This window comes from Cygnus atratus, chromosome 15 (assembly GCF_013377495.2).
Source record: "Cygnus atratus isolate AKBS03 ecotype Queensland, Australia chromosome 15, CAtr_DNAZoo_HiC_assembly, whole genome shotgun sequence".
NCBI classification, from domain to species: Eukaryota; Metazoa; Chordata; class Aves; order Anseriformes; family Anatidae; genus Cygnus; species Cygnus atratus.
Window position 1 is genome coordinate 3,925,794 of NC_066376.1, and position 22,699 is coordinate 3,948,492.

At 51.7% G+C, this 22,699-nt stretch overlaps 1 protein-coding gene across 10 annotated transcripts in view; it reads left to right on the forward strand.

Moving 5' to 3' along the window:
- Positions 1 to 21,497, forward strand: part of RNF216 (ring finger protein 216) — a 76,944-nt gene extending 55,447 nt beyond the window's left edge. For all 10 annotated transcript variants that reach the window (XM_035563490.1, XM_035563489.2, XM_035563498.1 and 7 more), the window contains 4 exons: positions 6,472 to 6,569; positions 9,066 to 9,288; positions 17,572 to 17,641; positions 18,029 to 21,497. In XM_035563490.1, the coding sequence (XP_035419383.1) occupies positions 6,472 to 6,569; positions 9,066 to 9,288; positions 17,572 to 17,641; positions 18,029 to 18,348 (711 nt within the window). In that variant the 3' untranslated portion in view covers positions 18,349 to 21,497. The remainder of the gene's footprint in view (positions 1 to 6,471; positions 6,570 to 9,065; positions 9,289 to 17,571; positions 17,642 to 18,028) is intronic.
- Positions 21,498 to 22,699: the final 1,202 nt, after the last annotated feature.

Consider the following 22,699-nt stretch of genomic DNA (forward strand, 5'->3'; position numbering starts at 1 on the left):
TTCCTGTCCCGAGGTTTGCATTGTTCCTTCAAATCCACAGTTACTGTTACTTAGCCCTGCTAGATTTCATGATTTGGAGTTCGAGCAATTGGAAACAGCATTGCTTTTTTGCTGTGTACAGGCTTAAATGGACGACCTCTTAGATCTCCTCTGCTGAGTGGAGTAAGGCAATCTGCAGCAGGGGGGAGATGCAGGAGGGTCAGCTGCTGAGTGCTTTGAAGCAGTCCGCTGGCGTTTAATTATTTACTTTGGCTGGGCAGGCATACAGCTGATACCTGCAATCAGTCCTGCGGATCTGAAAGCTGGTTACCAGCTCCGCGTGTGGCTCCAGTAGCAGGTACTGAATTTCTCGGACTTCCTGCCCTAGGAGAGAGTGCTGTGACTTGAGGTATGCTGATTTGAACATCTTCAGCGTGAGGTCACAGCCTATATTTAACCCACCTTTATAAAGTGGCCAAGTGGTGGCTTCCTCTACCTGCACTGCCGGCTGCCTTGGGTCGCTGGATGAGCGCCGCGGAAGGTGCCTGAGCCGATCCACCCGGCTGTCCCCAAACTTCTCTCCTTGGGGAGCTGCTGGATCCTGCCCAGAGGCAGGGGACCAGCTTTTGAAAAAGTGTTGTTTTGGGGGGTGAAGCTTATCCTTACGAGAAACGTTTGTTTCTCAGTTTAGGGAAGGGATCCTGGTGAGATGAACGAGTGATGCAAATACTCCAGCGCCCATTTATGTAGCCGTCTTGCTGCCTGGGACTTGTGATATGTTCCTCACCTCTGTGGGGCTTAAGAGGAAGTAGCTTGGAAACAGAAATGCTTCTTTTAAATTATCAGTAGTGGAGTTCTTTAAACTTTGGTACAAGATCAAATTAAAGCACGATCCTTTTCAACAGCAGAGCTGTTTCTCTGGTTATATTACGGTAAGCGAGCAGTTTCTCGTGCTAGCAGTTTCCTCTCTGACCAGCAGTGGGGTGTTACTGGTGCCCAGCAGCACTTCTGGTGTGAAGCTGCAGGTATTTTCGTTCTGTACATCTCTACTGCAGCCAAAGCACCAGGTCATCCAGCCTTTTAAAGCTGAGCTCTGGGGAGGGGAAGAAGCTTGCTTTGCTTTCCTCTGTGTTTTGGGCATCGCACGTCTCCATTATCTTAAAGGTAGGGGGGATTGTGATATGCTGAATTCAACAAAAACGTGTAAAACAGGAGGCGTTGGTTGGAGTTGTCATTTTTGGTAACTCAGTTTAATACATGGCTGTAAAAGCTTTAACCAGCGCTGTTGATGAGTGTCAGGTATAAATGTGGATTTTCCTTATCCCCATCCCCTGCAGGTCTCCAGTTACGTTTTCCTGCTGCCCCATTCACACAGACTAGTCCAAGGCTTCATTTCCCCTGCAGCCTTTCCCCTCCCAGAACAAATCATGGCTGTGCGAGGCGAGGAGACGTCACTTTTTCTCTCCCAGCAGCTCGTCTCCTCCTTTCTCTTCTCCTCCTTTCTCTTCTCCTTCTCCATCCCCAAGCCCCGAGAGCTGCGGTGTGGCCGGCGGCCGCTGAGCGGCAGCGCTGCCTGAGGAACAGCTGCTCCAGGAGGAGGAGGAGGAAGAGGAGGAGGAGGAAACCACCCAGCACTGATTTCCTCCCCGCCGCTACTTCGGCACTCCTTGCCTACCCGAGGCATTGTGCCCGTTTTGCCACGCTGAATGGGTTTTATGCTTTTGGGGTTGGTGCCTGGGGCTGATCTCGCCTGCTGCCCGCAGCGGTGCCAGCTTTTGGAGCAGTTGGGTGCCCACGAGCCCCCTTGTCCTGTGCTGGGTGTTCCTACATATCTAAAGCAGGCACCCTGACCCACGTGGATTGTTTGGGGCTGGATTGTGTCCTCTTTATCCCAGTTAAACATATGGGAAATCCCAGAATTAGCATATAGGAAATCGCAGAAACAGCTCTGAAGGAGTTTGCCATGAGAGCGTATCCGTGCTTACGCTGGGTTCATGGAGCTCCATCTGCACCCACTTTTACCCGAGGTCGGTGTGGCGTTAAGGGCAGCGGACGCTTTGCGGGGAGGAAGGCTGTGTGCTCGTGTTCTCCCATTACCTCCTCTGCTTGGGAATTGCAGCCCTGTAATTAAACCGGCGCAGCACAGATTGGCCCCGAGGTGCTGTTCCGAGACCGTTGCGTTCACATCTGGTTTGGGGTAAAACTTGGCCGGTTTTGAGGCCAGCCTGCTCTATTGTGTGTCTGCGAGCGGGAAGGAGCAGGGAATCGAGCGGGGGATCGAGCAGGGGGCTCCGGCCCAGCCAGGCCGAGGGGATGCAGCGCGTTACCTCCCCCCGGCTCGGCGCGGAGCGCAGCCGCCGCCGTCCCCACGTGTGCCATCAGCGGCGGCTGATGAGAGCTGAGAGCTGGAGGGCGGTGATGACAGCCTGGTGTACTGCCTGGTGCTTGAGAGGAGCTTCTTTTTTTTTTTTTTTTGGCCTTTTTTTTTTTTTTTTCCCCCTCCTCTCTTTGCATTTTGCTCAGTCAGTAAGTGGCTTCGTGTAGCCTCCCCCAGAAGCAGCAGGCACGCAGGAATGCCGTGGGCAGCCGGTCCCGGAGCCGTTGGCATCGTCTGACGTTTTCGCCTGGGTTGAAAGCAGGCGAGCGGGTGCTGATGGGCTCGTGGCGGTGCGAACAACAGCCTGCCTGTGGCCGAAAGGACACGGGGGCTGGCGGGGGGAAGTTCATTTCTCAGGGCTTTCCTCCCCCCGGTGCACGGGCTGGACCTCGGAGTTATTTTTAGCAGAGGATGGAATGAAAAAAAAAAAAAAGTTGAGGCTGTGTTTTAATACTTCAGCATCTGTGGCGAGGATCAGTGGAAGTGCTGAGGGAGGCTGGTTCCCATAAAACACTTCCTTGTACCTTCATTAGAGGCAGGGACAATTAACAAGGGCCGTTAAGGATCGCGGTGGCTGTGCTGCGAGGCAGCGGGCTGGCCCTGAGCACAGAGAGCCGGGCGTCCGCGCTCCTGCCCCTGGGAACAAAGGATCCTCCTGAACCCAAACATGTTTGTGCTAATCCCGGCTGCTTCCTGGCGGCCGGCGAGAGGAAACGGAGCCACTACCTCTAACAGATGTACAGTGAGGAGATTACAGTGTGATTAAACACCCTCTCCATCACATCCTCCTCTCCGCTGTCCCAGCCCAGCGCGTTAATGGACTGTCCCAGGCCGCCTGCCAAGCCCGGGCAGATGTAACAGGCAGGAGATACTTAATCTCCGGCATCCGTGCCTGGTTTGGAGCCGCTCGCGAGTGCCAAGGCTTCTCCAAACCGCCCTGAAAGTGTGAGCTGTATTAACTGTACCTGCCTGTTAGGCTGGCCCTGCCTGGGAGGAGGGCTGGGCTGGGGAAACACAGTGAATTCACCCCCCTGGAAGGGATTAATTTAACCGAAAAGCTTTTATTTTTGTTAAAACAAAAATAAAATGTGCTCTCCCACGTTGGGTACCTCTGTGTGACAGTCAGGGTTGGCTCACAGACAACTGCAGGAGAAGCCGGACAGGATTTGGGGACAGGATTTGGTTTTGGAGGACCGATGCGCTCCCCGGCTGTTAGCTCTGGGGGTGGGAAGGATGCGTTCCCTCTTTGTGTGCGTTGAGATGCTGCCTCATCTCGCGGTAGCCTTGTCGTGGTGCCAAGATTGCACAATGGAAATAATCTAGGGTGCTTGCAAAAATCAGCCGTCCTACTGCGTGTTTAGGTTAATTAATATGGAAATGGCAGAGTACGTTTCTTTACCGAGCAAAAAGCTGCTGCTGAAATAAAAGAGCCCCCTGTGGAAATTCTGTCGAGATGAAAATCGTCGTCGTGCGAGATGTGCAGCGCCCTCGTCGACGGAGCGGGTTTGATTCAAGTAGGTGTAAAAATTCCAAAGGTCATTTTTCTGTTCTCAGGCGACGGCTGTGACCTTAGTTATGGCCCTGGAGCAGCTGCCTTTGTCTGAACCATACACTTACACACTTTCCTCTCCTTTTTTGTGCCGAGGGGTCCGACACCAGTTCCTGTAACTGCTAACAATGGGCCGTTGTCTCGCTTAAATGAGAAGTTGCATTGAGCTCTCAATGGCCCGTGCGTTGCCAAAATGTTCCCTTCTCTCTCCTGGAAGGGGAATGTTGAGGCCGGAGGCGTGCAGCAGGTGATGGTGGTGGTTAAAACCCCGGGCATGTCGGTGCTCAGCCCCAGGCAGGGCCAGGATCGGTGCCGTGGGCCCAGCCGTGACGGCCCTCGCTGCGCAGAGCTTGCTGTGAGATGGCGAAGCGGATGCCTCCAGGTTCACCTAGTGCCAGCACATCTGGGAGCCTGCGAGGCTCTGTCCTTTCCCTTTCTCCTCGCCCGTAAAGGAATCCCTTTCCTGGGTGGAGGAGACAACTGTTTGGCAAACAGCAGCAGCCTCGGCTCGAGGGAGAGCGTTGTTTTTAAATACCCGCGGCGTTCAAAGCCGGGGTGGCGGCGGTAACAAAAGGCAAAGGGAACGACTTGGTGTGAAGGAGAAGCAGCTCCGTCTGCTCCAGAAGGGCATTGCTTCTACTTCGGCAGCGAAGGAGGCTCCTGGAGTTAAGTAATTGGGAATTGTAGGCTCCTGGCTGCAGCGTGTGCCAACCCTTCTGGCAGAAAGCTGTGAAATCTTTGTTGCTGGCGTGTGAAAGTGGTTCTGGGTAGCAGGGCCCCAGCGACTGGTTTTAACCCTTGATGTATGGAAAAAAGCATGCAGGGCTTTTGATCTTCGAATGGCATTTGGCTGGGTGTTGAATAAAAGGGGAGGGAGGTTCCTCGCCGAGAAGGCACCCAAAATGGTGCCTGATTTAACAGCTCTAACAGGAAAATGCAGCGTAGGACGAGTGATTCACGGGGATCAACAGAAACAAGGCACCTGTAGCCCCTTCAAGCTTCGGCCTGCCTGCCCGAGGTGCATCGGGATGGTGAGTGATGACAAAATGCTGTGCTGAGCTCTGGGATGTGGACACAGGCTCGGCTCTCCTCCTCCAGCCCTGTGCCCTGCGGTGTGCAAACACGTCCGGCTCACCAGCCAGGGCGAGGAGCCTTTCATTCCGCAGATGAAAGCCAAAGCTATTAAGCAGCTCCCAGCGAGCACAAATACAAACAAGTCAACGTTTTGCACCCCCCTCCTAGGGGTGGCTTCCTTGGGAGCTTTGGTCTTCATCCTGTTTGTCTCATGAGCGATCAAAAGCGCGCTGCTGCCTGCGCGTGTCTTTAGGCAGAGAAGGCACCGAGAGCTGAGGAGAACTCTTGGTTAGATGATGGCTAATTCTTTTGTCTATCCGATGAACGTCCGAGCTCTTTATTAAAATAAAATGAAGGTAATGCACTCAAAAAGGTGTCTCTGCAGTTGTCATCTCTCACTAGCTGCGCGACTGGAGCAGGGCAAGGCTCTCTCGTGGGACCTCCCTTGGTGTGGAGGGGAAGAGGATGCTTCACAGCCATCTGGTTTTCCTGCCAGGGGGAGAAAGCTGGATGTAAAAAGCCTGAGTCCCAGCCCTGAAGATGAAACAGTTGGATCATGAAACGTGCGCTTCTTCCAAGTTTGATTTGGATGCTTTTTTAATCGTCCTCAAATTAAAGGAAAATCTCTTGTTTGACCCAAAACAAAATTATGTTTTCTTTGGACAGCCAGCTGAAAAAATCAACTGTGTCGCCAGTGTTAGTCCAAGCTCCCTTGCCAAGAGTGCCTCCACAGCTCCCCTGCTCCGAGCAGCTTTACCAGCCTGAGCTGAGTCTTGGTGCTGAAGAGCTTGCGAGAACAGGAGAGCTCAGTCACTTGCTCTAAACTTAGTTCAGCTATTTTGGTTGAATTTGTAAATACTTTTTCATATGCCACCTCTGTTCTGTGGACGCTTGTCCACATCCTGCCTTGTAAAACGTTTATTCACATAAACTGCTCTAACTTTTATTTCGTGAAGTTTTACAAAGCAAAATATAGACTTGCTTGTGAGGTGAGGCAGAGTTCTTGATGCAACCGCAAAACAGCAGCAAGCTTTCCATCACAAGCTGAACTAAAAGCCCCTTGTATGCAGGGGAAAGATCTTGCTCAGGAAGTATAGGAGCTTGGTGACCTTTAGCATCGTGTTTTCATTTCTGCAGCTAGCTCCTGGAAGCTACTGGTTGACCTGGTGGCCGTTCCACGAGTTGGGGTGAACTTGGGTTTACAGACTCGTTTTACACGGTTTCAGATAGCTCCAGTTGCTTTTTGGACCTGGGTTCTTGTGCCTTGGAAACCCCTTGGCTGCTGTTATGGGTGGTTTCATTTCTGGTCTCCAGTGGGGGACAGACCTGCAGACCTCTCTGGGGCCTTGTGCCTCTATGCAGAATTGCCAGCCCCATCCTCAGCTGAGAATCTGCAGCATGGTGGGGGAAGAGATGGGAATTTTTCCAATCCCTAACGCTCTTAGTGGTGTGCTGGGTCTTCTCTTTCTTCAACGTTTGCTGTCTTCTTCAGGAAACATGTCGGAAGTGCCAGGGGCTGTGGAAGGAGCACATGAACCTCACCTGCGAGCAGCTGGCTGAGAAGGATGACATCAAATATAGGACATCCATGTAAGTAAAGGCCACAAACAGGCAAAAATAGGGGGGTGGATAAAATTGTAAAGGCGATGCGACAGGCAATAAAGTGGTGTGGAGGGGGGTAAGAAACTCAACCGTTGTTGTAAACATTGGAAGCTCTGAAGTCTTGCTGGGTGTCGTTGCCTTCCGTCAGGGAGGTACTGGAGGCATCAAAGCTGAGGGGTCAGAAGGCTCCTGGGATGGGATTTCTTTCTGTGAAAGATACTTGGCAAGGGATCCAGGTGGTAATCTGAGAACGTGGGAGAGTTGTCACCAGACCAGCCTGTTCCCCTGGCTAGCCCGGTGTCTCGCAGGCTGGCACCTGGTCCTTCTCCGAGGTGAGAAACCCCCGCCGTGTTGCTTCCGTTCACCTGGGGGGAGAAGGGAGGTGTTGCGCTGAGCCAAAGCAGCGTCTTGAGTCAAAGGAGCTTACCTTCTGAAAACCTAGGCCGGTGACAACATGCTGAAGCGTGGCTTGCTCAGCTACTGCTTTCTGGCTTTGTGGAGGGATGTGTTTGCTCTCAGTAGTTTTTCTCTGTTTCTAACCAGTCTGTCTGCAGGAATCTTTGCAGAATCGAGTCACGTTTTGAAATACTTGCGTGTAAATCTCAAGTGTTTCCCCAAAACCTTCTGAAGCCTGAACTCTCTCGTTGCTACCATAGATGACAAAGTCTGCTGGCTTTAGGAGAGGAGTGAGGGCTGAGCCATGAAGCTGCATGTCTGGCACAGTCAAGTGGGAATTGCCTGTGTTGCCCAATCCTTTCCTCTCTGATTCAGCGTGTCCGGTACAAGCAGAGGTTGGAGAGCTCCTCCGCTGGGAACCTGAATGATTGTTGCTTGCTCATCTCACAGTTCATAATTTAGAACAAAATATTGTCACAGATTTGATATGGTTTCTTTCTCTTGCCACTCCTTTCCCTGTAGGAAAGAGGGGCGAGAGGGAGGAGAAACAAGTTGTCATGTCCCTAGCAAGGAAAAAAATCAGTTTCAAAACCTTTAGCAGATTGTTGCCGTAGATAGATGAGTCGCACTGCACGGTACAATAAAAGCTTCCTTTTGAAGCCTTGCATAAGGAAAGGGAAGCACAGCTGGAGTTCAGGCCAAACTTCCTACTGGGCTCAAAGTTTCCAAAAAAAACCCTGCATCAGCAGCATCCTGTTGAGCAGAGGAGGGAAGAGCAGCTGCAGCTCACAGAAGTCAGTCTCAAATTGATTTTTTTTCCTTCCTGTCTATTCTTAGTGCATCTCCCAATACCTGGGTGCAGGTCGTGCTGGATATAACCGCACGGGAGCTCGGTGTAGCTGCAAGGCAGCTGAAATTCCCACCCTTAGCTGCTCCTTTTTCCACCTCGCCACTCGCTGCTTCTCCGGTTGTGCGGATGGAGCAATTTGTTGGGCTGTGCCAGCTTTGTTGCTGTGATCCTTCTTTAAAATACCTCTCTGTCGTCTCCCAAACACATGTTGGCTTCGCAGGGCCTCTGAAGCAGCTGGGTGGAGATGCTGGCTGGGGAAGATCGTTCCCCACTCTTGGGTCAGCGCAGCCAAAGGACCGTGCCTCCCTCGGCCAAGGCAGCCCCTTCCCTCTGCTGTCATCAAATTTCAGTTCTCCTAGATGGCGAATTAAATTGTAACGTGATCTCCCGTGGTCAGAAAATGGGCCCTCAGGATGACAGCTTGTACTCTTAAGTCTTTTAATTAAATGAGCGAGGCTTTTCTCCGTTTCAGTGCCAAAAGAGTATCGCCGTGGGCTGAGCCTTTGCACTGGGGCGTGTTGCTGCCAGGCTGCCTCTTCGGGAGGGGACCACGCTGTGTCCTGGATTCCCGTCCGTGCCTTGTTAGAGTAGAAGCCTGTCTTTTGCACCTAAAGCAGTAACCTCTGGAAGACTTATGTAGGGAATTTTACTGGGAAAGCCCAGTCTCTGTGGGGAAAGACGTGATTATCTTTCAGTTACTGATTTAAATTTAACGAAAACCAAATAAATCTGGAGCGTAGCAGCCAGCATTGAAAAAAAATATACGTGGTCATGGCGACTTTGTAACCAGAGCAACAGCCAAACATAAAACTATCGAGCAGATGACAGCAAACAGTTTGCTTTTCCTGAACTTTATCTCCTGGACCATATTTCTTTGTGGCAGAGTCAGGAATCCGCATGCCCTTTGGTCCCTTGACTTACGGTTTAAATTCCTCCCAAGCCAGAGCCTGGCACCGCTGTGTTTTGGCTCGCATGGAAACCAGAATCGGGGCTGTAGCATGCAGTAAGTGATTGACTTTCCTTCACTTAATTTGTTCTTGAGTTGTCCTGGGCTGGCTCCAAGTGGAGCTGAGCCCAGACCTCCTTGGAACAGCGGTGGACTGTGGGGATAGCGTAGGAGGAGAGAGAAGGGGAGAGGGGGTTAAAGCCGTGCTGGGATGGTGCAGCAGTAACTTCACTGCAGGCTGGTGAATGCAAACGGCCCATCTCTAATTCTTCTCCCTCCTCTTGTGTTGCAGAGAAGAGAAAATGACAGCTGCCCGCATTAGAAAATGCCACAAGTGTGGGACTGGCCTAATTAAATCGGAGGGTTGCAACCGCATGTCCTGCCGCTGCGGCGCTCAGATGTGCTACCTCTGCCGGGCTGCCATTAACGGGTACGACCACTTCTGCCAGCACCCCCGCTCGCCCGGGGCTCCCTGCCAGGACTGTGCCAAGTGCTCTCTCTGGACAGATCCCACAGTAAGTAATGAAGGGCTGTTGTCAGTGATTCGCACCCTGATTTCAATTACCGTCCGATGCCAGAGGGTTGAAATACACACGTTCCACCAGAGGAAAACAGCCAGTTTTAGACAAGCACGACTTTTCCTTCTCCCAAGGCAGCTAAAAAACACGCTGAAAGCCTCCATCAGCACAGACTTAATCTGACCGCGACTTGGAAGCAACTGGTGTTGCTTTAGGAAAAAAAACAGACAAGGGCTTTGGTTGGAAGTGCTCTGAGCGCCGTTCTGGGGAGCGGACTTGTGAAAAGAGCTGGTGGGCAGCGTGTGCTGGCAGCAGGGCACAGCAGCAGGCGTTGGGACTACTGGGACTCGTTCCTGGCTTTGCAGCTGAGTTGCTTTTTGGTACGGCTCTGCATCTGCTGTCTTGCTGGTGCCCAGTAGCTTTACTTATCCGCTCAGCTGACTCTGCGAGTCCCTTCGCAGAGACAGACCTGCTGAGAAAAGTGCCTGTGAGCCGAAGGTCCCGAGCTGCAGTTGTGTCCGTTCTCACGGCTGTTGTCAACAGCTGCAAAGGAAGAACTGCAGTAGGGACTGGGCTGTAAGGGAAGCTCCAGTAAGTAACTTAAAACTTCACGCTGTAATGCATCTTGTAGCCGTGGCAAGCATGGGATGATACTTTCACACAGCATTTCTGTAAACAGAGGTTGTCTGTATCAGAAATCTGGAAGGGAGTGTAGGTAGGAGCAGGAGCTGAATTTCCTGATTTCAGCAAAGCAGTAGAGCAACATGGATGTGGATCTGCCTTTGCAGGGCCTGTCTGAGCTTCAATTGTTCCAACGCTTCTTTGTCTCAGGATGCTGCAGCTTGCCACACTGCTCCCAGCATGTCTTGCAGGAAAAGCTCACAATCCTGTGCTGGTGTGGAGCAAGCCACTCGAATTGACTCCCTTCTTCCTATGAAGTGTAAGCTTCCTAGTCCTCTGCTTGCCTGTCTTTGTTCTCTGCCTTACCCTGTCACTGAGAGGTGCTAAACTAAGCAGAGACACCTGCTTCCAGGCACCTCTTAGCCCCACATTTTGGACGCCTGGCTATACAGTCCCTGCAGTCCCGTCCCCCTTTCCCTGGTTTCCTCCACGATGCGATGCGGCGTTCGGCAGCGCTGGAGTCCTTTGTTCCCGTCAGGCTGCCGATTGTGCCCAGTAATGGCATTTGTTCTGAGCCAGAGAAAACATGAGGCCTCTCAAAAAGCTCATACTGTACTTCAAAATAAATAAATAAGCAAGCAGCACAAAGAGGGCACTGTCACCGGCCCCTTTCCAGATTTCTAATTAACCAATGTTGTGGCAAAGGAAAATTTCCCACCGTCAGCAGAGAGCTGGCACTACCTCCTTTTTTTCTGGATGACAGAGCACTGGTGGTCTGGGGAGTTGACGTGGGGTGACTGTCCTCGCTGCAGTGCAAAGCATAACAGGAAACTCGGCTGTTAGCTTCTAAGCATAAAATCATCAGTACCTGTTTGCATCGCCCTCCTTGCAAGGGGCTCAGTGCCATGAACGTAATCCCACCTGGCAGATCTGCGTTCTCCTGTGGGACACGTGAGCAGGAGTTAACGTGGTAGATACGAGGAGTGGGAGCAAGTTTGAACCTTGACATGGGGATATGGAAGAGCAAAATGACACTGTAGTGTCTTGTCTTTCATCAGGGATGATGCCCGTCCGAGGGTTTAACCCCACCCCAGCTCTGTTGGATGGTACATGGCATCTTCTAGTGTGTTTCTCATCTTTTTTCTTGTTCTGCTCAATCTTTTTTATTCTGTTGTAGTCGGTAGATGGCTAGTGCTGTCAGCCTGGGAAGAGAGTATCTACTGTGGGCTTGTGTGTGTTAGCAGCCATGCTCTGCACATGTGCAGAGAAGACAAGGCTGGGGCAGCTGTGGAATTTGCAGCCATTGCTCAGGAGCTTCCACTTGTCTCCCTGCATTAAGCTCCGCTGCAAAATGGGGAGGGCACACATGCGCCACCAAAGCATGGCTGTTAGAGGGTGACAGGACATTGTTCTGATTTCTGATGTGTTCATGTATGCCCCGGCTAGAACAGTCTTCGTGGCAGACCAGCGGCATGGTCACAGTGCTGTTGTCTTGTCAGTTTGTGTTTCACGGGTGCAGATTTTAGCTTTCTGTCAGACCTGGGTAATTTCACACTTCCGTGAAGAATCTGTTTTGGATCTAACTCCCCCTTATTTAAGGCAAAATTTGGGTTTCGTTAAAATAGGGAGGCTTTGTTCCTTTCCAAATGTTTAACGTTTTCTGAGTCTAAAATGATCCTTGAGAAGGGATAAATCAACCTTTTCATTAGCTTGGCTTAAAAAACGTATTAAAGACATTTAATTAGGATGTATTAGAGACGTTCTTCTAGGAACTGCAGCATCTGTTAGTCTTTGTCTCAAATGATCTTGGGAGAATAAAGCAGACACTTCAAAATTCCCCATAATAAAAGGTTAGTTCCTATGCTGTAATCAGCCTTGAGTCTAAATTAGAGGTCTAAGTGCAGTATTTGCTGGCTCAGAGACAAGCTGCAAGCAGGCTGTGGTCAGCGGCTTCCAGGGTAGCAGGCAGTAATCGCTTAGTCGCGGCGTTTCTGCTACAGCTTATCGTGCCCTGCACCTCTGCAGGACACAAGCACGTGCCACGCACTCTTGCCAGCAAGCTGCTTGGCCAAAAGTCCCAGTGCATGTGTTCTGCAGCCCATGCTAGCCTGGGCTCGGCTTGCTTGCCAAGGCATCGCTGCTTGCACGAGAGGCTGATGCAATAAGGGACAAAGCAAAGAATGGAGCGGTGAGGACTGATTCTGCAAAGAGCAAGCTCAGGGGCTGAGCATTCTCTGGCTTCTGAATGTCTGTAGCAAACCTGAGGCTGTGTGTATTGTAGGTGGTTTGTACTAACCCCATGATGCAGTGTGACTAACGCGTTTTGACTGCTTTGATAAACCAGGTTCTGCTCTCATGTGTGTTATTTTTAATGCAATACTTACCTTCTCAATAGTACTGCGTAGCAGTTTTTTGACTTTAAACTTTTAAGATGTTTTCAGTAACTCCTAAAACACTCCCAAACACCCCTCATTAAAGTTCAAAGCAGAAAACTAATCATTTTAAGGTGTTTGCAATTAACCCTTTTTCTAGTATTATAACCAGAAGATGTTAAGTGAGGACTATGTAGAAATTGAAATCTGTTAGGGAATTGCATGAAGTATGTACGCAGCACTGACCCTACTGTTTGAGGGGACAGAAGCTTGGAGTGTTGCGGGGAACTCCCCCAAATTGAGCTCCGAAATGCCCTAATCATAAGCATACGCTTAATTCGCGGTATCCACAGAAAGCCCTCGATACGGCATGTCTGTTGCTGAAAGAATCCTGCATTTCTTAAGCACCAGCGTGCGCTTGGTCCCCGTGGTGGCCCCCCTTTTCCTGCAGTGCTGCCTGAGCCCCGCTGGAGTTACAACACAGGCTGCTTTCATCCCGCTTCCTGCTGCACGGAGGAACGCGCAGCAGACAGCCTGCGCCTGTTCTTGCTCAGGCTCTCCGCAGCTGATCTGGGAATGATTTGAAACAAAACCCCTTAGTCCTTTTGGAAGCCTCTGTCGTGAAAATCATTTCAAGTTTATTGGGAACGGCTGTGGCCACACATACGTGGAAAAAGAAAGCGGTGAAAAGCCAGGAAGGGGGAGGCGATGGCGGCAGACGCGCCTCCAGCCCCTCTGCAGGAAAGGGGGGGACGAGCACAGCCCAGAAGCAGTCAGCAGGTCTCTTGTTTTCTCCCTTTCAGGAGGCAGGCAGCCCTTTTCCCGTGACACTTAATAATTAAAGAAGATAACGAGGAGCACAATAGATAACAGCAGAGCTTTCAAAAGCTTCACCGGGGCACTTTTGTTCTGGGCAGAGGAGGTTTCACATGGGGGCTCGTCCCTCGCAGAGCTCTCTGGCTGCTGCGTCCCCTTTCTCCCCTCAGCCTCGTTGCGGCGATGAGAGGCCCTTGGCTTAGCGGCCCAGCTCCTGATTTAATCTGTCCACAACCCAGCAGAGCCCAGCCATCCTTTCTGATCGTCTCCGTGCCCTCTGCATTCAGGTTCAGCGGGAGGAGGTGGAAAGCAGGAGCCCTCTCGGGCTGAGAAGGGAGCGGGGCCTCACAGCCTGTCACAGGCCTCAGCCCGCTAGGCCAGGCTGGTCAGCGGCCTGGTATCAGGCAGCATCTCGCTGTCTGTTTGGGGGCAAAGCTCCATCCTGTCTTGTCAGTTAACGTGCAGATACTAATAATAACCTCGTTCACTCTCTGCAGCATTTGCTGATACGGAGGGGGAGCGCATCTCCTACATCCTTTGCATTTTCCCTTGGCCACCTCCCTTCTCCCGTGATGCAGCGGAGCACAGGGAAGGGCCACGCTGTAGCGTTGCCCTGCATTTTCTCTCTCACAAGAGAGCCTGGTTACCTCCTCCTTGCTCAGAAACACACAGGCTGGTCATGCTGAGAACCCCCTGGGGTGTAGGGGGTTGCTTTTTTCTTTTTCTGTCTTTATTTTTGCTGCAGGCTAGGCAGCTGACAGGAAGATGACTGTTAACTTGACAGGATAAACCCCTTCAATCCACGCAGCCTGTGAACAGGCTATTAAAATTATAATCTAATCCTTTATTCAAGGTCTTGATCTCACTCAGGAAAAGGGACACAAGAGGCTTTTAAAATTGACTCCACCCCATTAGATGACATTAGATGGTTTCTTACCACAGCAACCAGCCGTAAGTGCTGTAATGAAAACTTAATTTTTGGTGTGGATGCTTTGCCCCTAAATGAATCTGTCATCCCTCTCCAATTACGGTGGAATCAGAAAACAGCCTCTGCTTCTCAAAAACTAGAGGTGTATTGCAAAAATACCGCTGTTGTGCTTGGTGTATATTTGCAGCCCGGAGACTTGTTACTTCTGACCTATGACGGTGCAGGATGTAGTAGCCAGAACTTGCAGCCTCAGCTTTTCTTCCAAATAGCCTAAAACTATCTTAATGTGCACGTATCCCCATTTTCTTTTTTGTTCCAGCTGGAATGTGGATCTTTCCTAAATACTGCGTGTATTGAACTGTGCTGAGCCAAATTTAACGTCAGGTTCTGATCTGAAGTAGGAAGGTGCATATTGTGCAGTGTATTTTTGTTCTCTTTATATTAATGGATACCAGTTTTTCAGAAATACTGATGCAAAAAGGCTCTAAGCCAACGCTTGGTATGTGGGCTTAAGTATAAATGCTTCTCTGAAGTGTATCCTAACATTGGATGGTTAGCAGCAGAGAAGCAGCAAAGCTGCTAACCTATTTTCTCAGATGTGGCTTGTTATGCCTCCGCTGTGGTGGACAGTCAGAACTAGTCCAGAACTAGTCTTACTCACCCAGGTCTGTAGTTTTCCCCTCCTGGGTCCGCAGTCAGCAGATGTTTTTGCCCCCAAGGCGTGCTGCAGGGTTTGCCCCCTCTTGAAGATGAAGAGGGGACAGGGCTGAGCAGGGCTCTCCAGCAGTTGCATTTGAGGTGAAGTGTTTCGTGTTACCCTTATGAGACAAGGCCTCATTTTGGAGGTCTGGCAGATGGGGTTTGCAGTTACGCATTTGCCCCGTGCTCTGGGGGCTGCAGTAATTGGAGCCAGCATCACTGGGGGGTGGCTGCAGCTGGCTCGCCAGCCCGGGGCAGATGGCTTTGTCGATCTGTCATTAGTGCAGAGGTCAGCTGCAGTTTAAACCGGGGGTCAAGCAGCCCTAGCTGCTGGAGGGTCTTGTGAAGTTGTGCTCTTGATGTGTCCAATTCCCCAGACTTCTGCGGGACTGACTTTATCAACAGCTGGGTGTGCAGGAGTCTCAAAAGAAGGGGATGTTGCAGCCTGGCTCTGGGATGTGATGGACCGACTGCTGTTAGCATCTGAGCTGCACTCTCTGTGGCAGCAGGATGGTAGTGTCTGGAAAGGACCATTTTGGAGGGTTAGTTCTGGACTTAGACTGCAGCAAATGCTTTGGTTAAAAGGGACTCTTGCATATTTCTAGGCTTTAAGATGAGGTTTTTACCTTTGTGCAAGGGAAGGATATAGGATAGTTGTGCTCAACTGTGCTTAAAATATCAGCATCTTACTTGTCACGTAACTTAAAAAAAAAAAAAAAAAAACTGGAAAAACGCACATGCTTTTTTTTTTTTTTTTTAAGTGGCAATAAGATGGGGGAGGTGCCTATCTCATTTTCAATGGCATTGAAAAACAATATTCTGGGAACAAATCAAAGTGAGATCTTGAAGCTTTGGGGCCACCCCCGGAGAGCACCTCTCGCTCAGCAAAGCAGCGCAGCATCTCTGGCTGCCTGTTGTGGAGCACGCCCAGGTCTCGTGTTGCTTTCTAGCTAGGGAGTGTTGCAATCTGATACTCAGAGGTAATCAGAAGTTCTGCATAGGCTCAGAAGAGCCATTCTTCAGCACTTTTTATGGAGATAGATAGGCTGTAATTAACAGTCTGTGGAAGCAGCCTGCTTGGAGAAAAAAAAACTTGCCGGAGAATCTTAATTTTAACCATTGACTCAAAGAATAATCAAAGGGAGGGAAGTACTGACTTTGATGGCTTTCTGCAGATTAAGATAACTTCTGTCTCCCAGGGAAACCTTATCTGGTAGCAGGAAGAGGGCACATCCCAGCTTCCCAGGCATTGCTGCTAGACATGTGCAGGACAGTGAGGTTGGGAGGCCGGCTAGACCTAATATAATTTCAGTGTAGACACACACAGAGCATATTTTGAATTTGGTCCCAGAGCACTATTCAAAATAGAAGATATTTTCCACGTTAAGAGTGTTCAGGAAGAAATTTATGGGTTTTGGCCAGTGCTGGAAATAGGATGAACAAAACGAAGCAGTCTTGAGCGTTGTAGGGTGTGTGGAGTGTGGAATTTCCCTCCTGCTCCACTGTTAGCACTTGCAAATGAACTGCTGAAGCAAACCAAATGCTCCTTCGGATGCAGGTAGGCCCAGAGGGGCTGGTGGCTGGTGCAGGTGTTCTGTGTCATCCAGCAGCTCCCGTTCTTGGCCTTCTTCCCTAATCACTAACACGAGAGCACAAACACTGTCGGAGATGTTTAGCTTTTCTCATTTGTTTTCTGGAAGTGCCAGGCTGTGTTTCATCCCAAAGGACACACAGCAGCAGCGAATGCAACCCGCAGAGGCCAGGAGGACCTCTTGCTGCCACCGATGCACGTGTGGCCAGCGGAAGCACCTGCTGCCTGGCACTACGAGGGAGCTGTCTTGTTAGACCCTTGGTGTGGGATCTTGATTACCCTGATGGCCATTGCATGCTGCGGTGCAATGAAGAAAATCATTTTTCACCTTCCTTGCATGTGGACAAGTGATGCTGAAACACAAATCAGAGTGGTTGGCTTCACGCTAACGCTGGGCTGGCTCTGGGCAAAGCCTGGGAGCTGCTGGGACCCTAGGGGCTGTTGGTGCCCGTGGCTGCCCCCCCAGGCATGCCTGTTTTCTAGCTCCGGAGTTGCACAGTCTTCTTCCAGGACTTTATCTGTCATGCTCCCTTTTTTTTTAATCAAAAGGCAGTGTAAATGTCAGCTCCCTAGATACCTACAGCCACCTGAGGCTTTACTACACTGTTTGGTCTGGCTGCTGCTACTTTGGGTTGAGAAAAACGAGGGGCAGAAGGATGCTTTCAGCTTCTAGCTGTTCTTGTATTTTTGTTGAGCAGCAAGTCTGAATATTCTTGCTATAATGTCTAGATAGATGTTAAAGAAACGTATTGTGATTTATGTCCTCCTCAAAGTTACAGATAAGATCTAAATGGCCTCGTTAGAGCACCATTTAGCTATAGAGCCAGGATTTAAGTTGTGTTAATTCCAGCTGTTGGGCCAAAAACTCAAGAAGTGCTAGCATAGTGTAAATATTTAATAGACTATTACCATTTAAAAGATTAACAGCTCTCCAGCAACTCTTGGGCTGGGCGGAGCTGGGTTGCAGTTCTCTGGTTTCTATCAAGTCGATGAATTTTAGCACTGAACTCCCTGGAAAGCTGATCTAAACCTCTTAGTCATACTCCGTGGAGCAGGCTTGGCTCTGTGCAAGTTACTTGTGCTGCAGTCCCCTATCGCAGCCTTGCTTTTGACTAGGTCATCCCCAAACGAGGACAATTCAGCTGAATTTGCCTCTGTCTGTACAAACACCTGGCGAAAAGCAGCACTGGGAGAATAGGAAGCTGCTGCAGCAGAATTAGCCCACTGACTCTTTATACTCCTGTGGTTTCTAGGAGGACGACGAGAAGATAATTCAGGAGATTCAGAAAGAGGCTGAAGAGGAACAAAGGAAGAAGAACGGAGGTACGTCACAGTCTTTATCTGCGCTTTGATATCAGACTGAGGGTGTTAGGAGGGCATAGAGTTCCCAGCTCTGGTTTTGGTGGCTTCTTCCCACAGCCTGGCTGCTTGCGACCTTTTCTGCGCATTGCTGCGCTGCACCAAACACCCCCAAAATCTTGCTCTAGAGGTGTGCAAGCCATCACCCTGCTCCTGCTGGCAGCCTCTCTAGCTTTAAAGTGCTGTTGCTTGCAGGCTGTAGCTGGGACCATGGGGAGACAGGAGGCTTGTGGGTGCAGTGATGTCTCCTCTCCGCTCGGCAAAGCAGCTGACCAGGCAGTACGACCGCGGACCAGGCTTAGTGGGTTTTGTTTGTAGGATGACTGCTTCTTTTCCTTCCTCCCTCTGCAGAGAACAGCTTCAAGCGGATCGGCCCTCCCGTGGAAAAGCCCATGGAGAAAATCCAGAGAATTGAAGTCATCCCCAGACCTGTTCCTCAGAACCTCCATCAACCCCGGATGCCTCCGTACCCCTTCGTGCACCCCCCCTTCCCGCTCCCTCCCGTCCGTCCCATGTACAATAACATCCCCCTCAACATAGGCCCCATCCCTGCCCCCTACGTGCCCCCACTGCCTAACATGAGGGTGAACTACGATTTTCCCCAGATCAATGTTCAGCTGGAGCACAACTTGCCTATGCACTTTGGCCCTCAGCCTCGACACCGGTTCTGACCTGGTTCAAATAGCATTTGACGTAGAGTCACTGCAGGGCAAAGCCACCCTGGTAACGTCACCCCCTCCTGCTTCAGCCCCCTGGGTTAGCCAGCTGCAAGGGGAGCTGCTGTGACTCACACGTCCCTGCACTACACCCCTGGCCATGGCTTCTCCGGACTTTTTGCAATTAAACATTTCAGCCTGTGCTGCAACAGGGCTCGGTGCTGCATTTCCAAGGATCTCTCCCTACGTTGAGAGTCCAGGTTTTTTTGTTTGTGTTGTTTGTTTGTTTGGCAAGGTCTGTTCAGACAGCTGTTGGGAGGGAAAGTGAGACTTGTGGAGCACAGGGATGCAAGCGGTCCTCGGGAGCTTTCCAAAAATCCAACCTTCCTGCTGGCCAGAGCAGCTGCAACAAGCCTGAGTCTTGGGGGAAGGAAGGAGAAACTTGGCACCTGAGTAAGACCTTCAGGATCAAGGTAACAGAACTCGGCTGCCCTAGCCCAAGGCAGGGTTTCCCGTGTTCTCCAGCATCCCTGTAATCTGCTAACACCTCCCAGCAGAAATAAATTGTTCAAACCCAAGTAGACTTAGTATTTAGCGTTTCTCGCTCTGCGAGAGGAGTGAGGAGGTGTGGCAGCCATCTCGTTGCTCAGATCTCGTAGGCAGCCCCAGAGTCATGTTCTGTCTCAGGGCTTTACGAGATAGCAGGAGACTCTGGTACCCTAATCTTTGGGAACTGAGCTTCCCCCCTTCCAAGGGCTCAGGTGTTTTTCCCCAGAGGGAAGCTGCCTCTCAGCTTCCCAAACATGGCCTTGGCTTTGCTGTTATCCAGGCGCCCCAAATGCCCGTCTGCTCCTGGCAGCAGGCATCGTGCACCCGGGGGAAGCGCTCGGAGCCGAAGCCACATCCCTCATCTCAAAGACTGCTGGGGCAGATACGTGGTTTGGTGCACAGGCAGTGGTGTGTGCTGTTGCACAGAACGAGGGCGTACCCGTGTAGGCCTGCAGGCAGGCGGCGGCGAGCCCGGAGCCCCCCTTAGCCAAAATCCCTGCAAGCCCGCAGGCAGCAGCCTCGTGCTGTCGGGAGCTGGCTGCTTCTGAAACACTTAACTCCCGAAAACTTGTATTGCAGTTTAATTGGCTTCAGAAGTGCGTGTTAAAAGGCAAACATGAGCATCGCTGGGCTTAGGAGGCGAGGATTTAGGGGAAGCAGAGCTGTGTGAGGAGCAGGGGTTGGAATTGCTGCCTGAGCTTGTCAGTGGGGTGTGTGAGGAGCGTTGGTGCAAAGCCCTTTCCCCAGACCTTTGCTATACTGTCTGGGACAGACCCCTATAAAAAATGTTTGGAGGGAGAAAGCCTCCTACCAGAAGTTCTGGGCTTGTTTTTGGTTTTGTTTTGTTTTTTACCAGGCCGGTTGCGCAGTTGTTCCTGAGTTTTGATCCGTGCTGCATCCTGCTCCTTCCTGCTGAGAGCCAGCTCAGTGCAGTTCCCTGCTGGTTTCCTCCCGCTGTGTTTTAGCATCCAGGTGTCTTTTGGCTGTGTTTTTTTTTTTCAGGTAAAACTCCCTGCCTCTGCCTCTTGACTCCTGTCAAGCCTTCCCTTGCTTGCAGCTGTCCGTACCCGCTCCTGGCACAGCATCTCCTCGGGCACACGGTGCTGTGCTGGCAGTGGGAAGCTCCCCGAGAGAGGCCTGGGACAGCAGCTCCAGGTGGCAGGAGATGGCTTCCCCACCAGCTGGGGGGCTCTTGCCTCTGGGAGGGTTTCACAGCGGGCACTTCCCTGCCTTTTGGAGCTGAATCGGCAATTTCCCTGCTTTCAGGTGTTTCCTATGGTTTGAAATGCGTCCTACAAAGCGTGCGTGTTCCTCAGTGCCATGTTCTCTCTAGCATTAACAACCAAGTGGTATTCACTTGCTTCTATCTTTTTTTTTAAATTTTTCTCTCTTAATTTATTTCTGGAGGTAGCCATGGGGCTGTGGTGGCTTCCCCACTGTTGCTTAGCAGGATTTTAGCCAGGTTTAAATCCTGCCTTGCACCAAATGCTTCCTGCAGCAGCCAGGAGCAGAGGTGCCGTGCTGGATTTCTGGAGGGGTGGCGGGGCTCCGGCTGCCCTTAACAGCACCATCAGGCGCCCAGGGAATCGACCCCGTTCAGACAAAGCGCGGGTGGCTTCCCGTTGCAGAAAGGGAACCTTGTTTTTTCAGTAGCTGAGATCTTGTTGGCTTGAGGGCTGGCTTAGGTGAGGCTTCCAGCGTCGGTGAAGCGCGTGCTGTTCCCTGGCAGGCTTGCAGCCATCCTGCAGCAGAACAAGTGGGCCGGGCAGCAGAGGTGGGGGCAGCCGGGCGCCTTCCCTGCTGTCATCTATTCCCCCGGTTAGGGCTCAGCACTGACCCCCAGCACCCCTGGGAGCTGGGCACCCTGGGGACACCTCCCTGGGGACGTGGCAGCTCGTGGTGCTGCCCTGGAGCGATGGTCAGGCTGCTGGCAGAGAGGCAGGGAGGAAGGGAAGGCCGGTCCCCCGCAGAACCACGAGCTGCTTTGTGCCCGAGAGGAGAAATCGGTGCTGGGGAGGTGCCTGGTGGTGTGGGTGCTTCTCCCACCGAGAAAACACCCAGACCACTGAAATTGCATCCGCAGCCAAAACGTGCGGCTGCTCCTTCCCTCCAACCTGCGCGGCTTCCAGCAGTTGTGGTTTCTGATAGCATTTGGGGCTGTTGTTGGTTTTTACTTAAAAAACTTGTTGCACAACCCACAGAAATCCCCACTCTGGGCCCTTCAGTTCTGCATCCCGTTGCCCCCCCCCGGCCCTGCAGCCCTTGCCATGCGCTGTTCTTCGGGGCGGCAGGGAGGTCGCTGTGCCCAGGTTGCTCCTCTCCAGGTACTTGTTATGGTTAATTGCAGTGTCCCGTTTTACTTGCCTTAAAGGTGGAGAGAGAAACTTAGTATTTGCACTTAGCAAAACGTTATATTAAAAGAAAGAAACCCTGTAAAGATGTGCATGTTCTGCAACTTTGTATAACAATAGCTGAAAATGAATAGGTGGTTTATTAAAAAAAATAAAATATTTTTCTTTACCTTCCGGTAGTAAACCATTCTAATATTCTGTGTGTAAAAAGTTTCCTGTATTATATTGTAATTTGAATTTTTGTAAATAAATTTGTGCACTCTGGCTTTCACCTCCGTGCTTCGGTTGCAGCGGGAGCCTCGTCCCCGCCGTGGGGCGCTGGGGACGGCGGCCGGTGGGGGCAGGACCCCGGTGCCGGGTCTCAGCCTGCGGGGCCGAGCAGCGGGGGGTGTTGCAAGGCAGAACCCCCTGCCCCTCCTGCGGGAGCCTCTGATGCCTTCCAAACGCTGCCGAGAGGAGCCGAACGGAACAGAAAATGGTTTCCAGTCGCTCCTGTAAATGGAAACCAGGAGGTGTGAGCAGCGCTGCGCCAGGCTTCGGGGACTTCCCCCTTGCAGGAGCAGTGGTGGAGGCAGGCTCCGGGGCTCCGGCTTCCTTTGGCTCAGCAGCGAAAGGAAAGGAAACGGCTGCTGGCAGCTCGGGGACGGGGGGAGACCAGCGGGGGCCCTGGGGGCTCCTCTGCGCTCCGTGTAGCGAGGGGTCCCGAAATGGGACCGGGGCAGCACAGCAGTGGCTGCTGTGCAGGAAGGGTTCAGTCCTGCTTTGTCGTGGAGGGGGAGGTGAACTGAAGTTAAATTTGGGTTAAAAGCCCTGTTTCCAGGGGGTTGGCAGCCCCCCGCCACCAGGCAGCAGGGAAGGGGCCAGGAGGGAGGTGCTGGGTGCCCGTGGCGTGGCCGGGAAGCTGAGCGAGCAGCGATGCTCAGTGCTTCCTGCACAGCCTTCTTTTTTTTCCCCCTGTTTATAGCAGCGGACTGACATCCTTCCTTTGTTCAGCCCTCGCTGCCCTGCTCCAATGCTTGTTCAGAGCTCAGGGTCCCTGCTGGGGTGTGTTTCAGCCCCGAGCTTTGCTTCTAGCAAACCAACTTTACCTTTAAAAGCTGAGCAAGCGTCCGCCCGTGACCTGCACGTGCTGCTTTTGCATCGCCCCGTGGCTGGGCTGGGGGCACATCCTGGTGCCCTGGCTCATCTGACTGGACGCACTGTTTGGGCTGGGCTGGGCTGCAAATGCTTTTTGTTTTTTCCTTTTTTTTTTTCTCTCTTTATTTTTTCCTTTTTCTCCCCCTTCCCCGTATCAGCTTTGCCCCCCAGGATGGTCACAGGAGGGGTGGTTGCAGGAGCATCCCCCTGACCCGCGCGTAGCTCGTGAGCATCTCGAGGACACACGTGGGCTTGGGGGCTGGGGCCTGCCCCGAGCATCTTGAAACGTGACCTGGGCTCTGGCCAGCTTTGCTTCTAAGCCTGCTTGC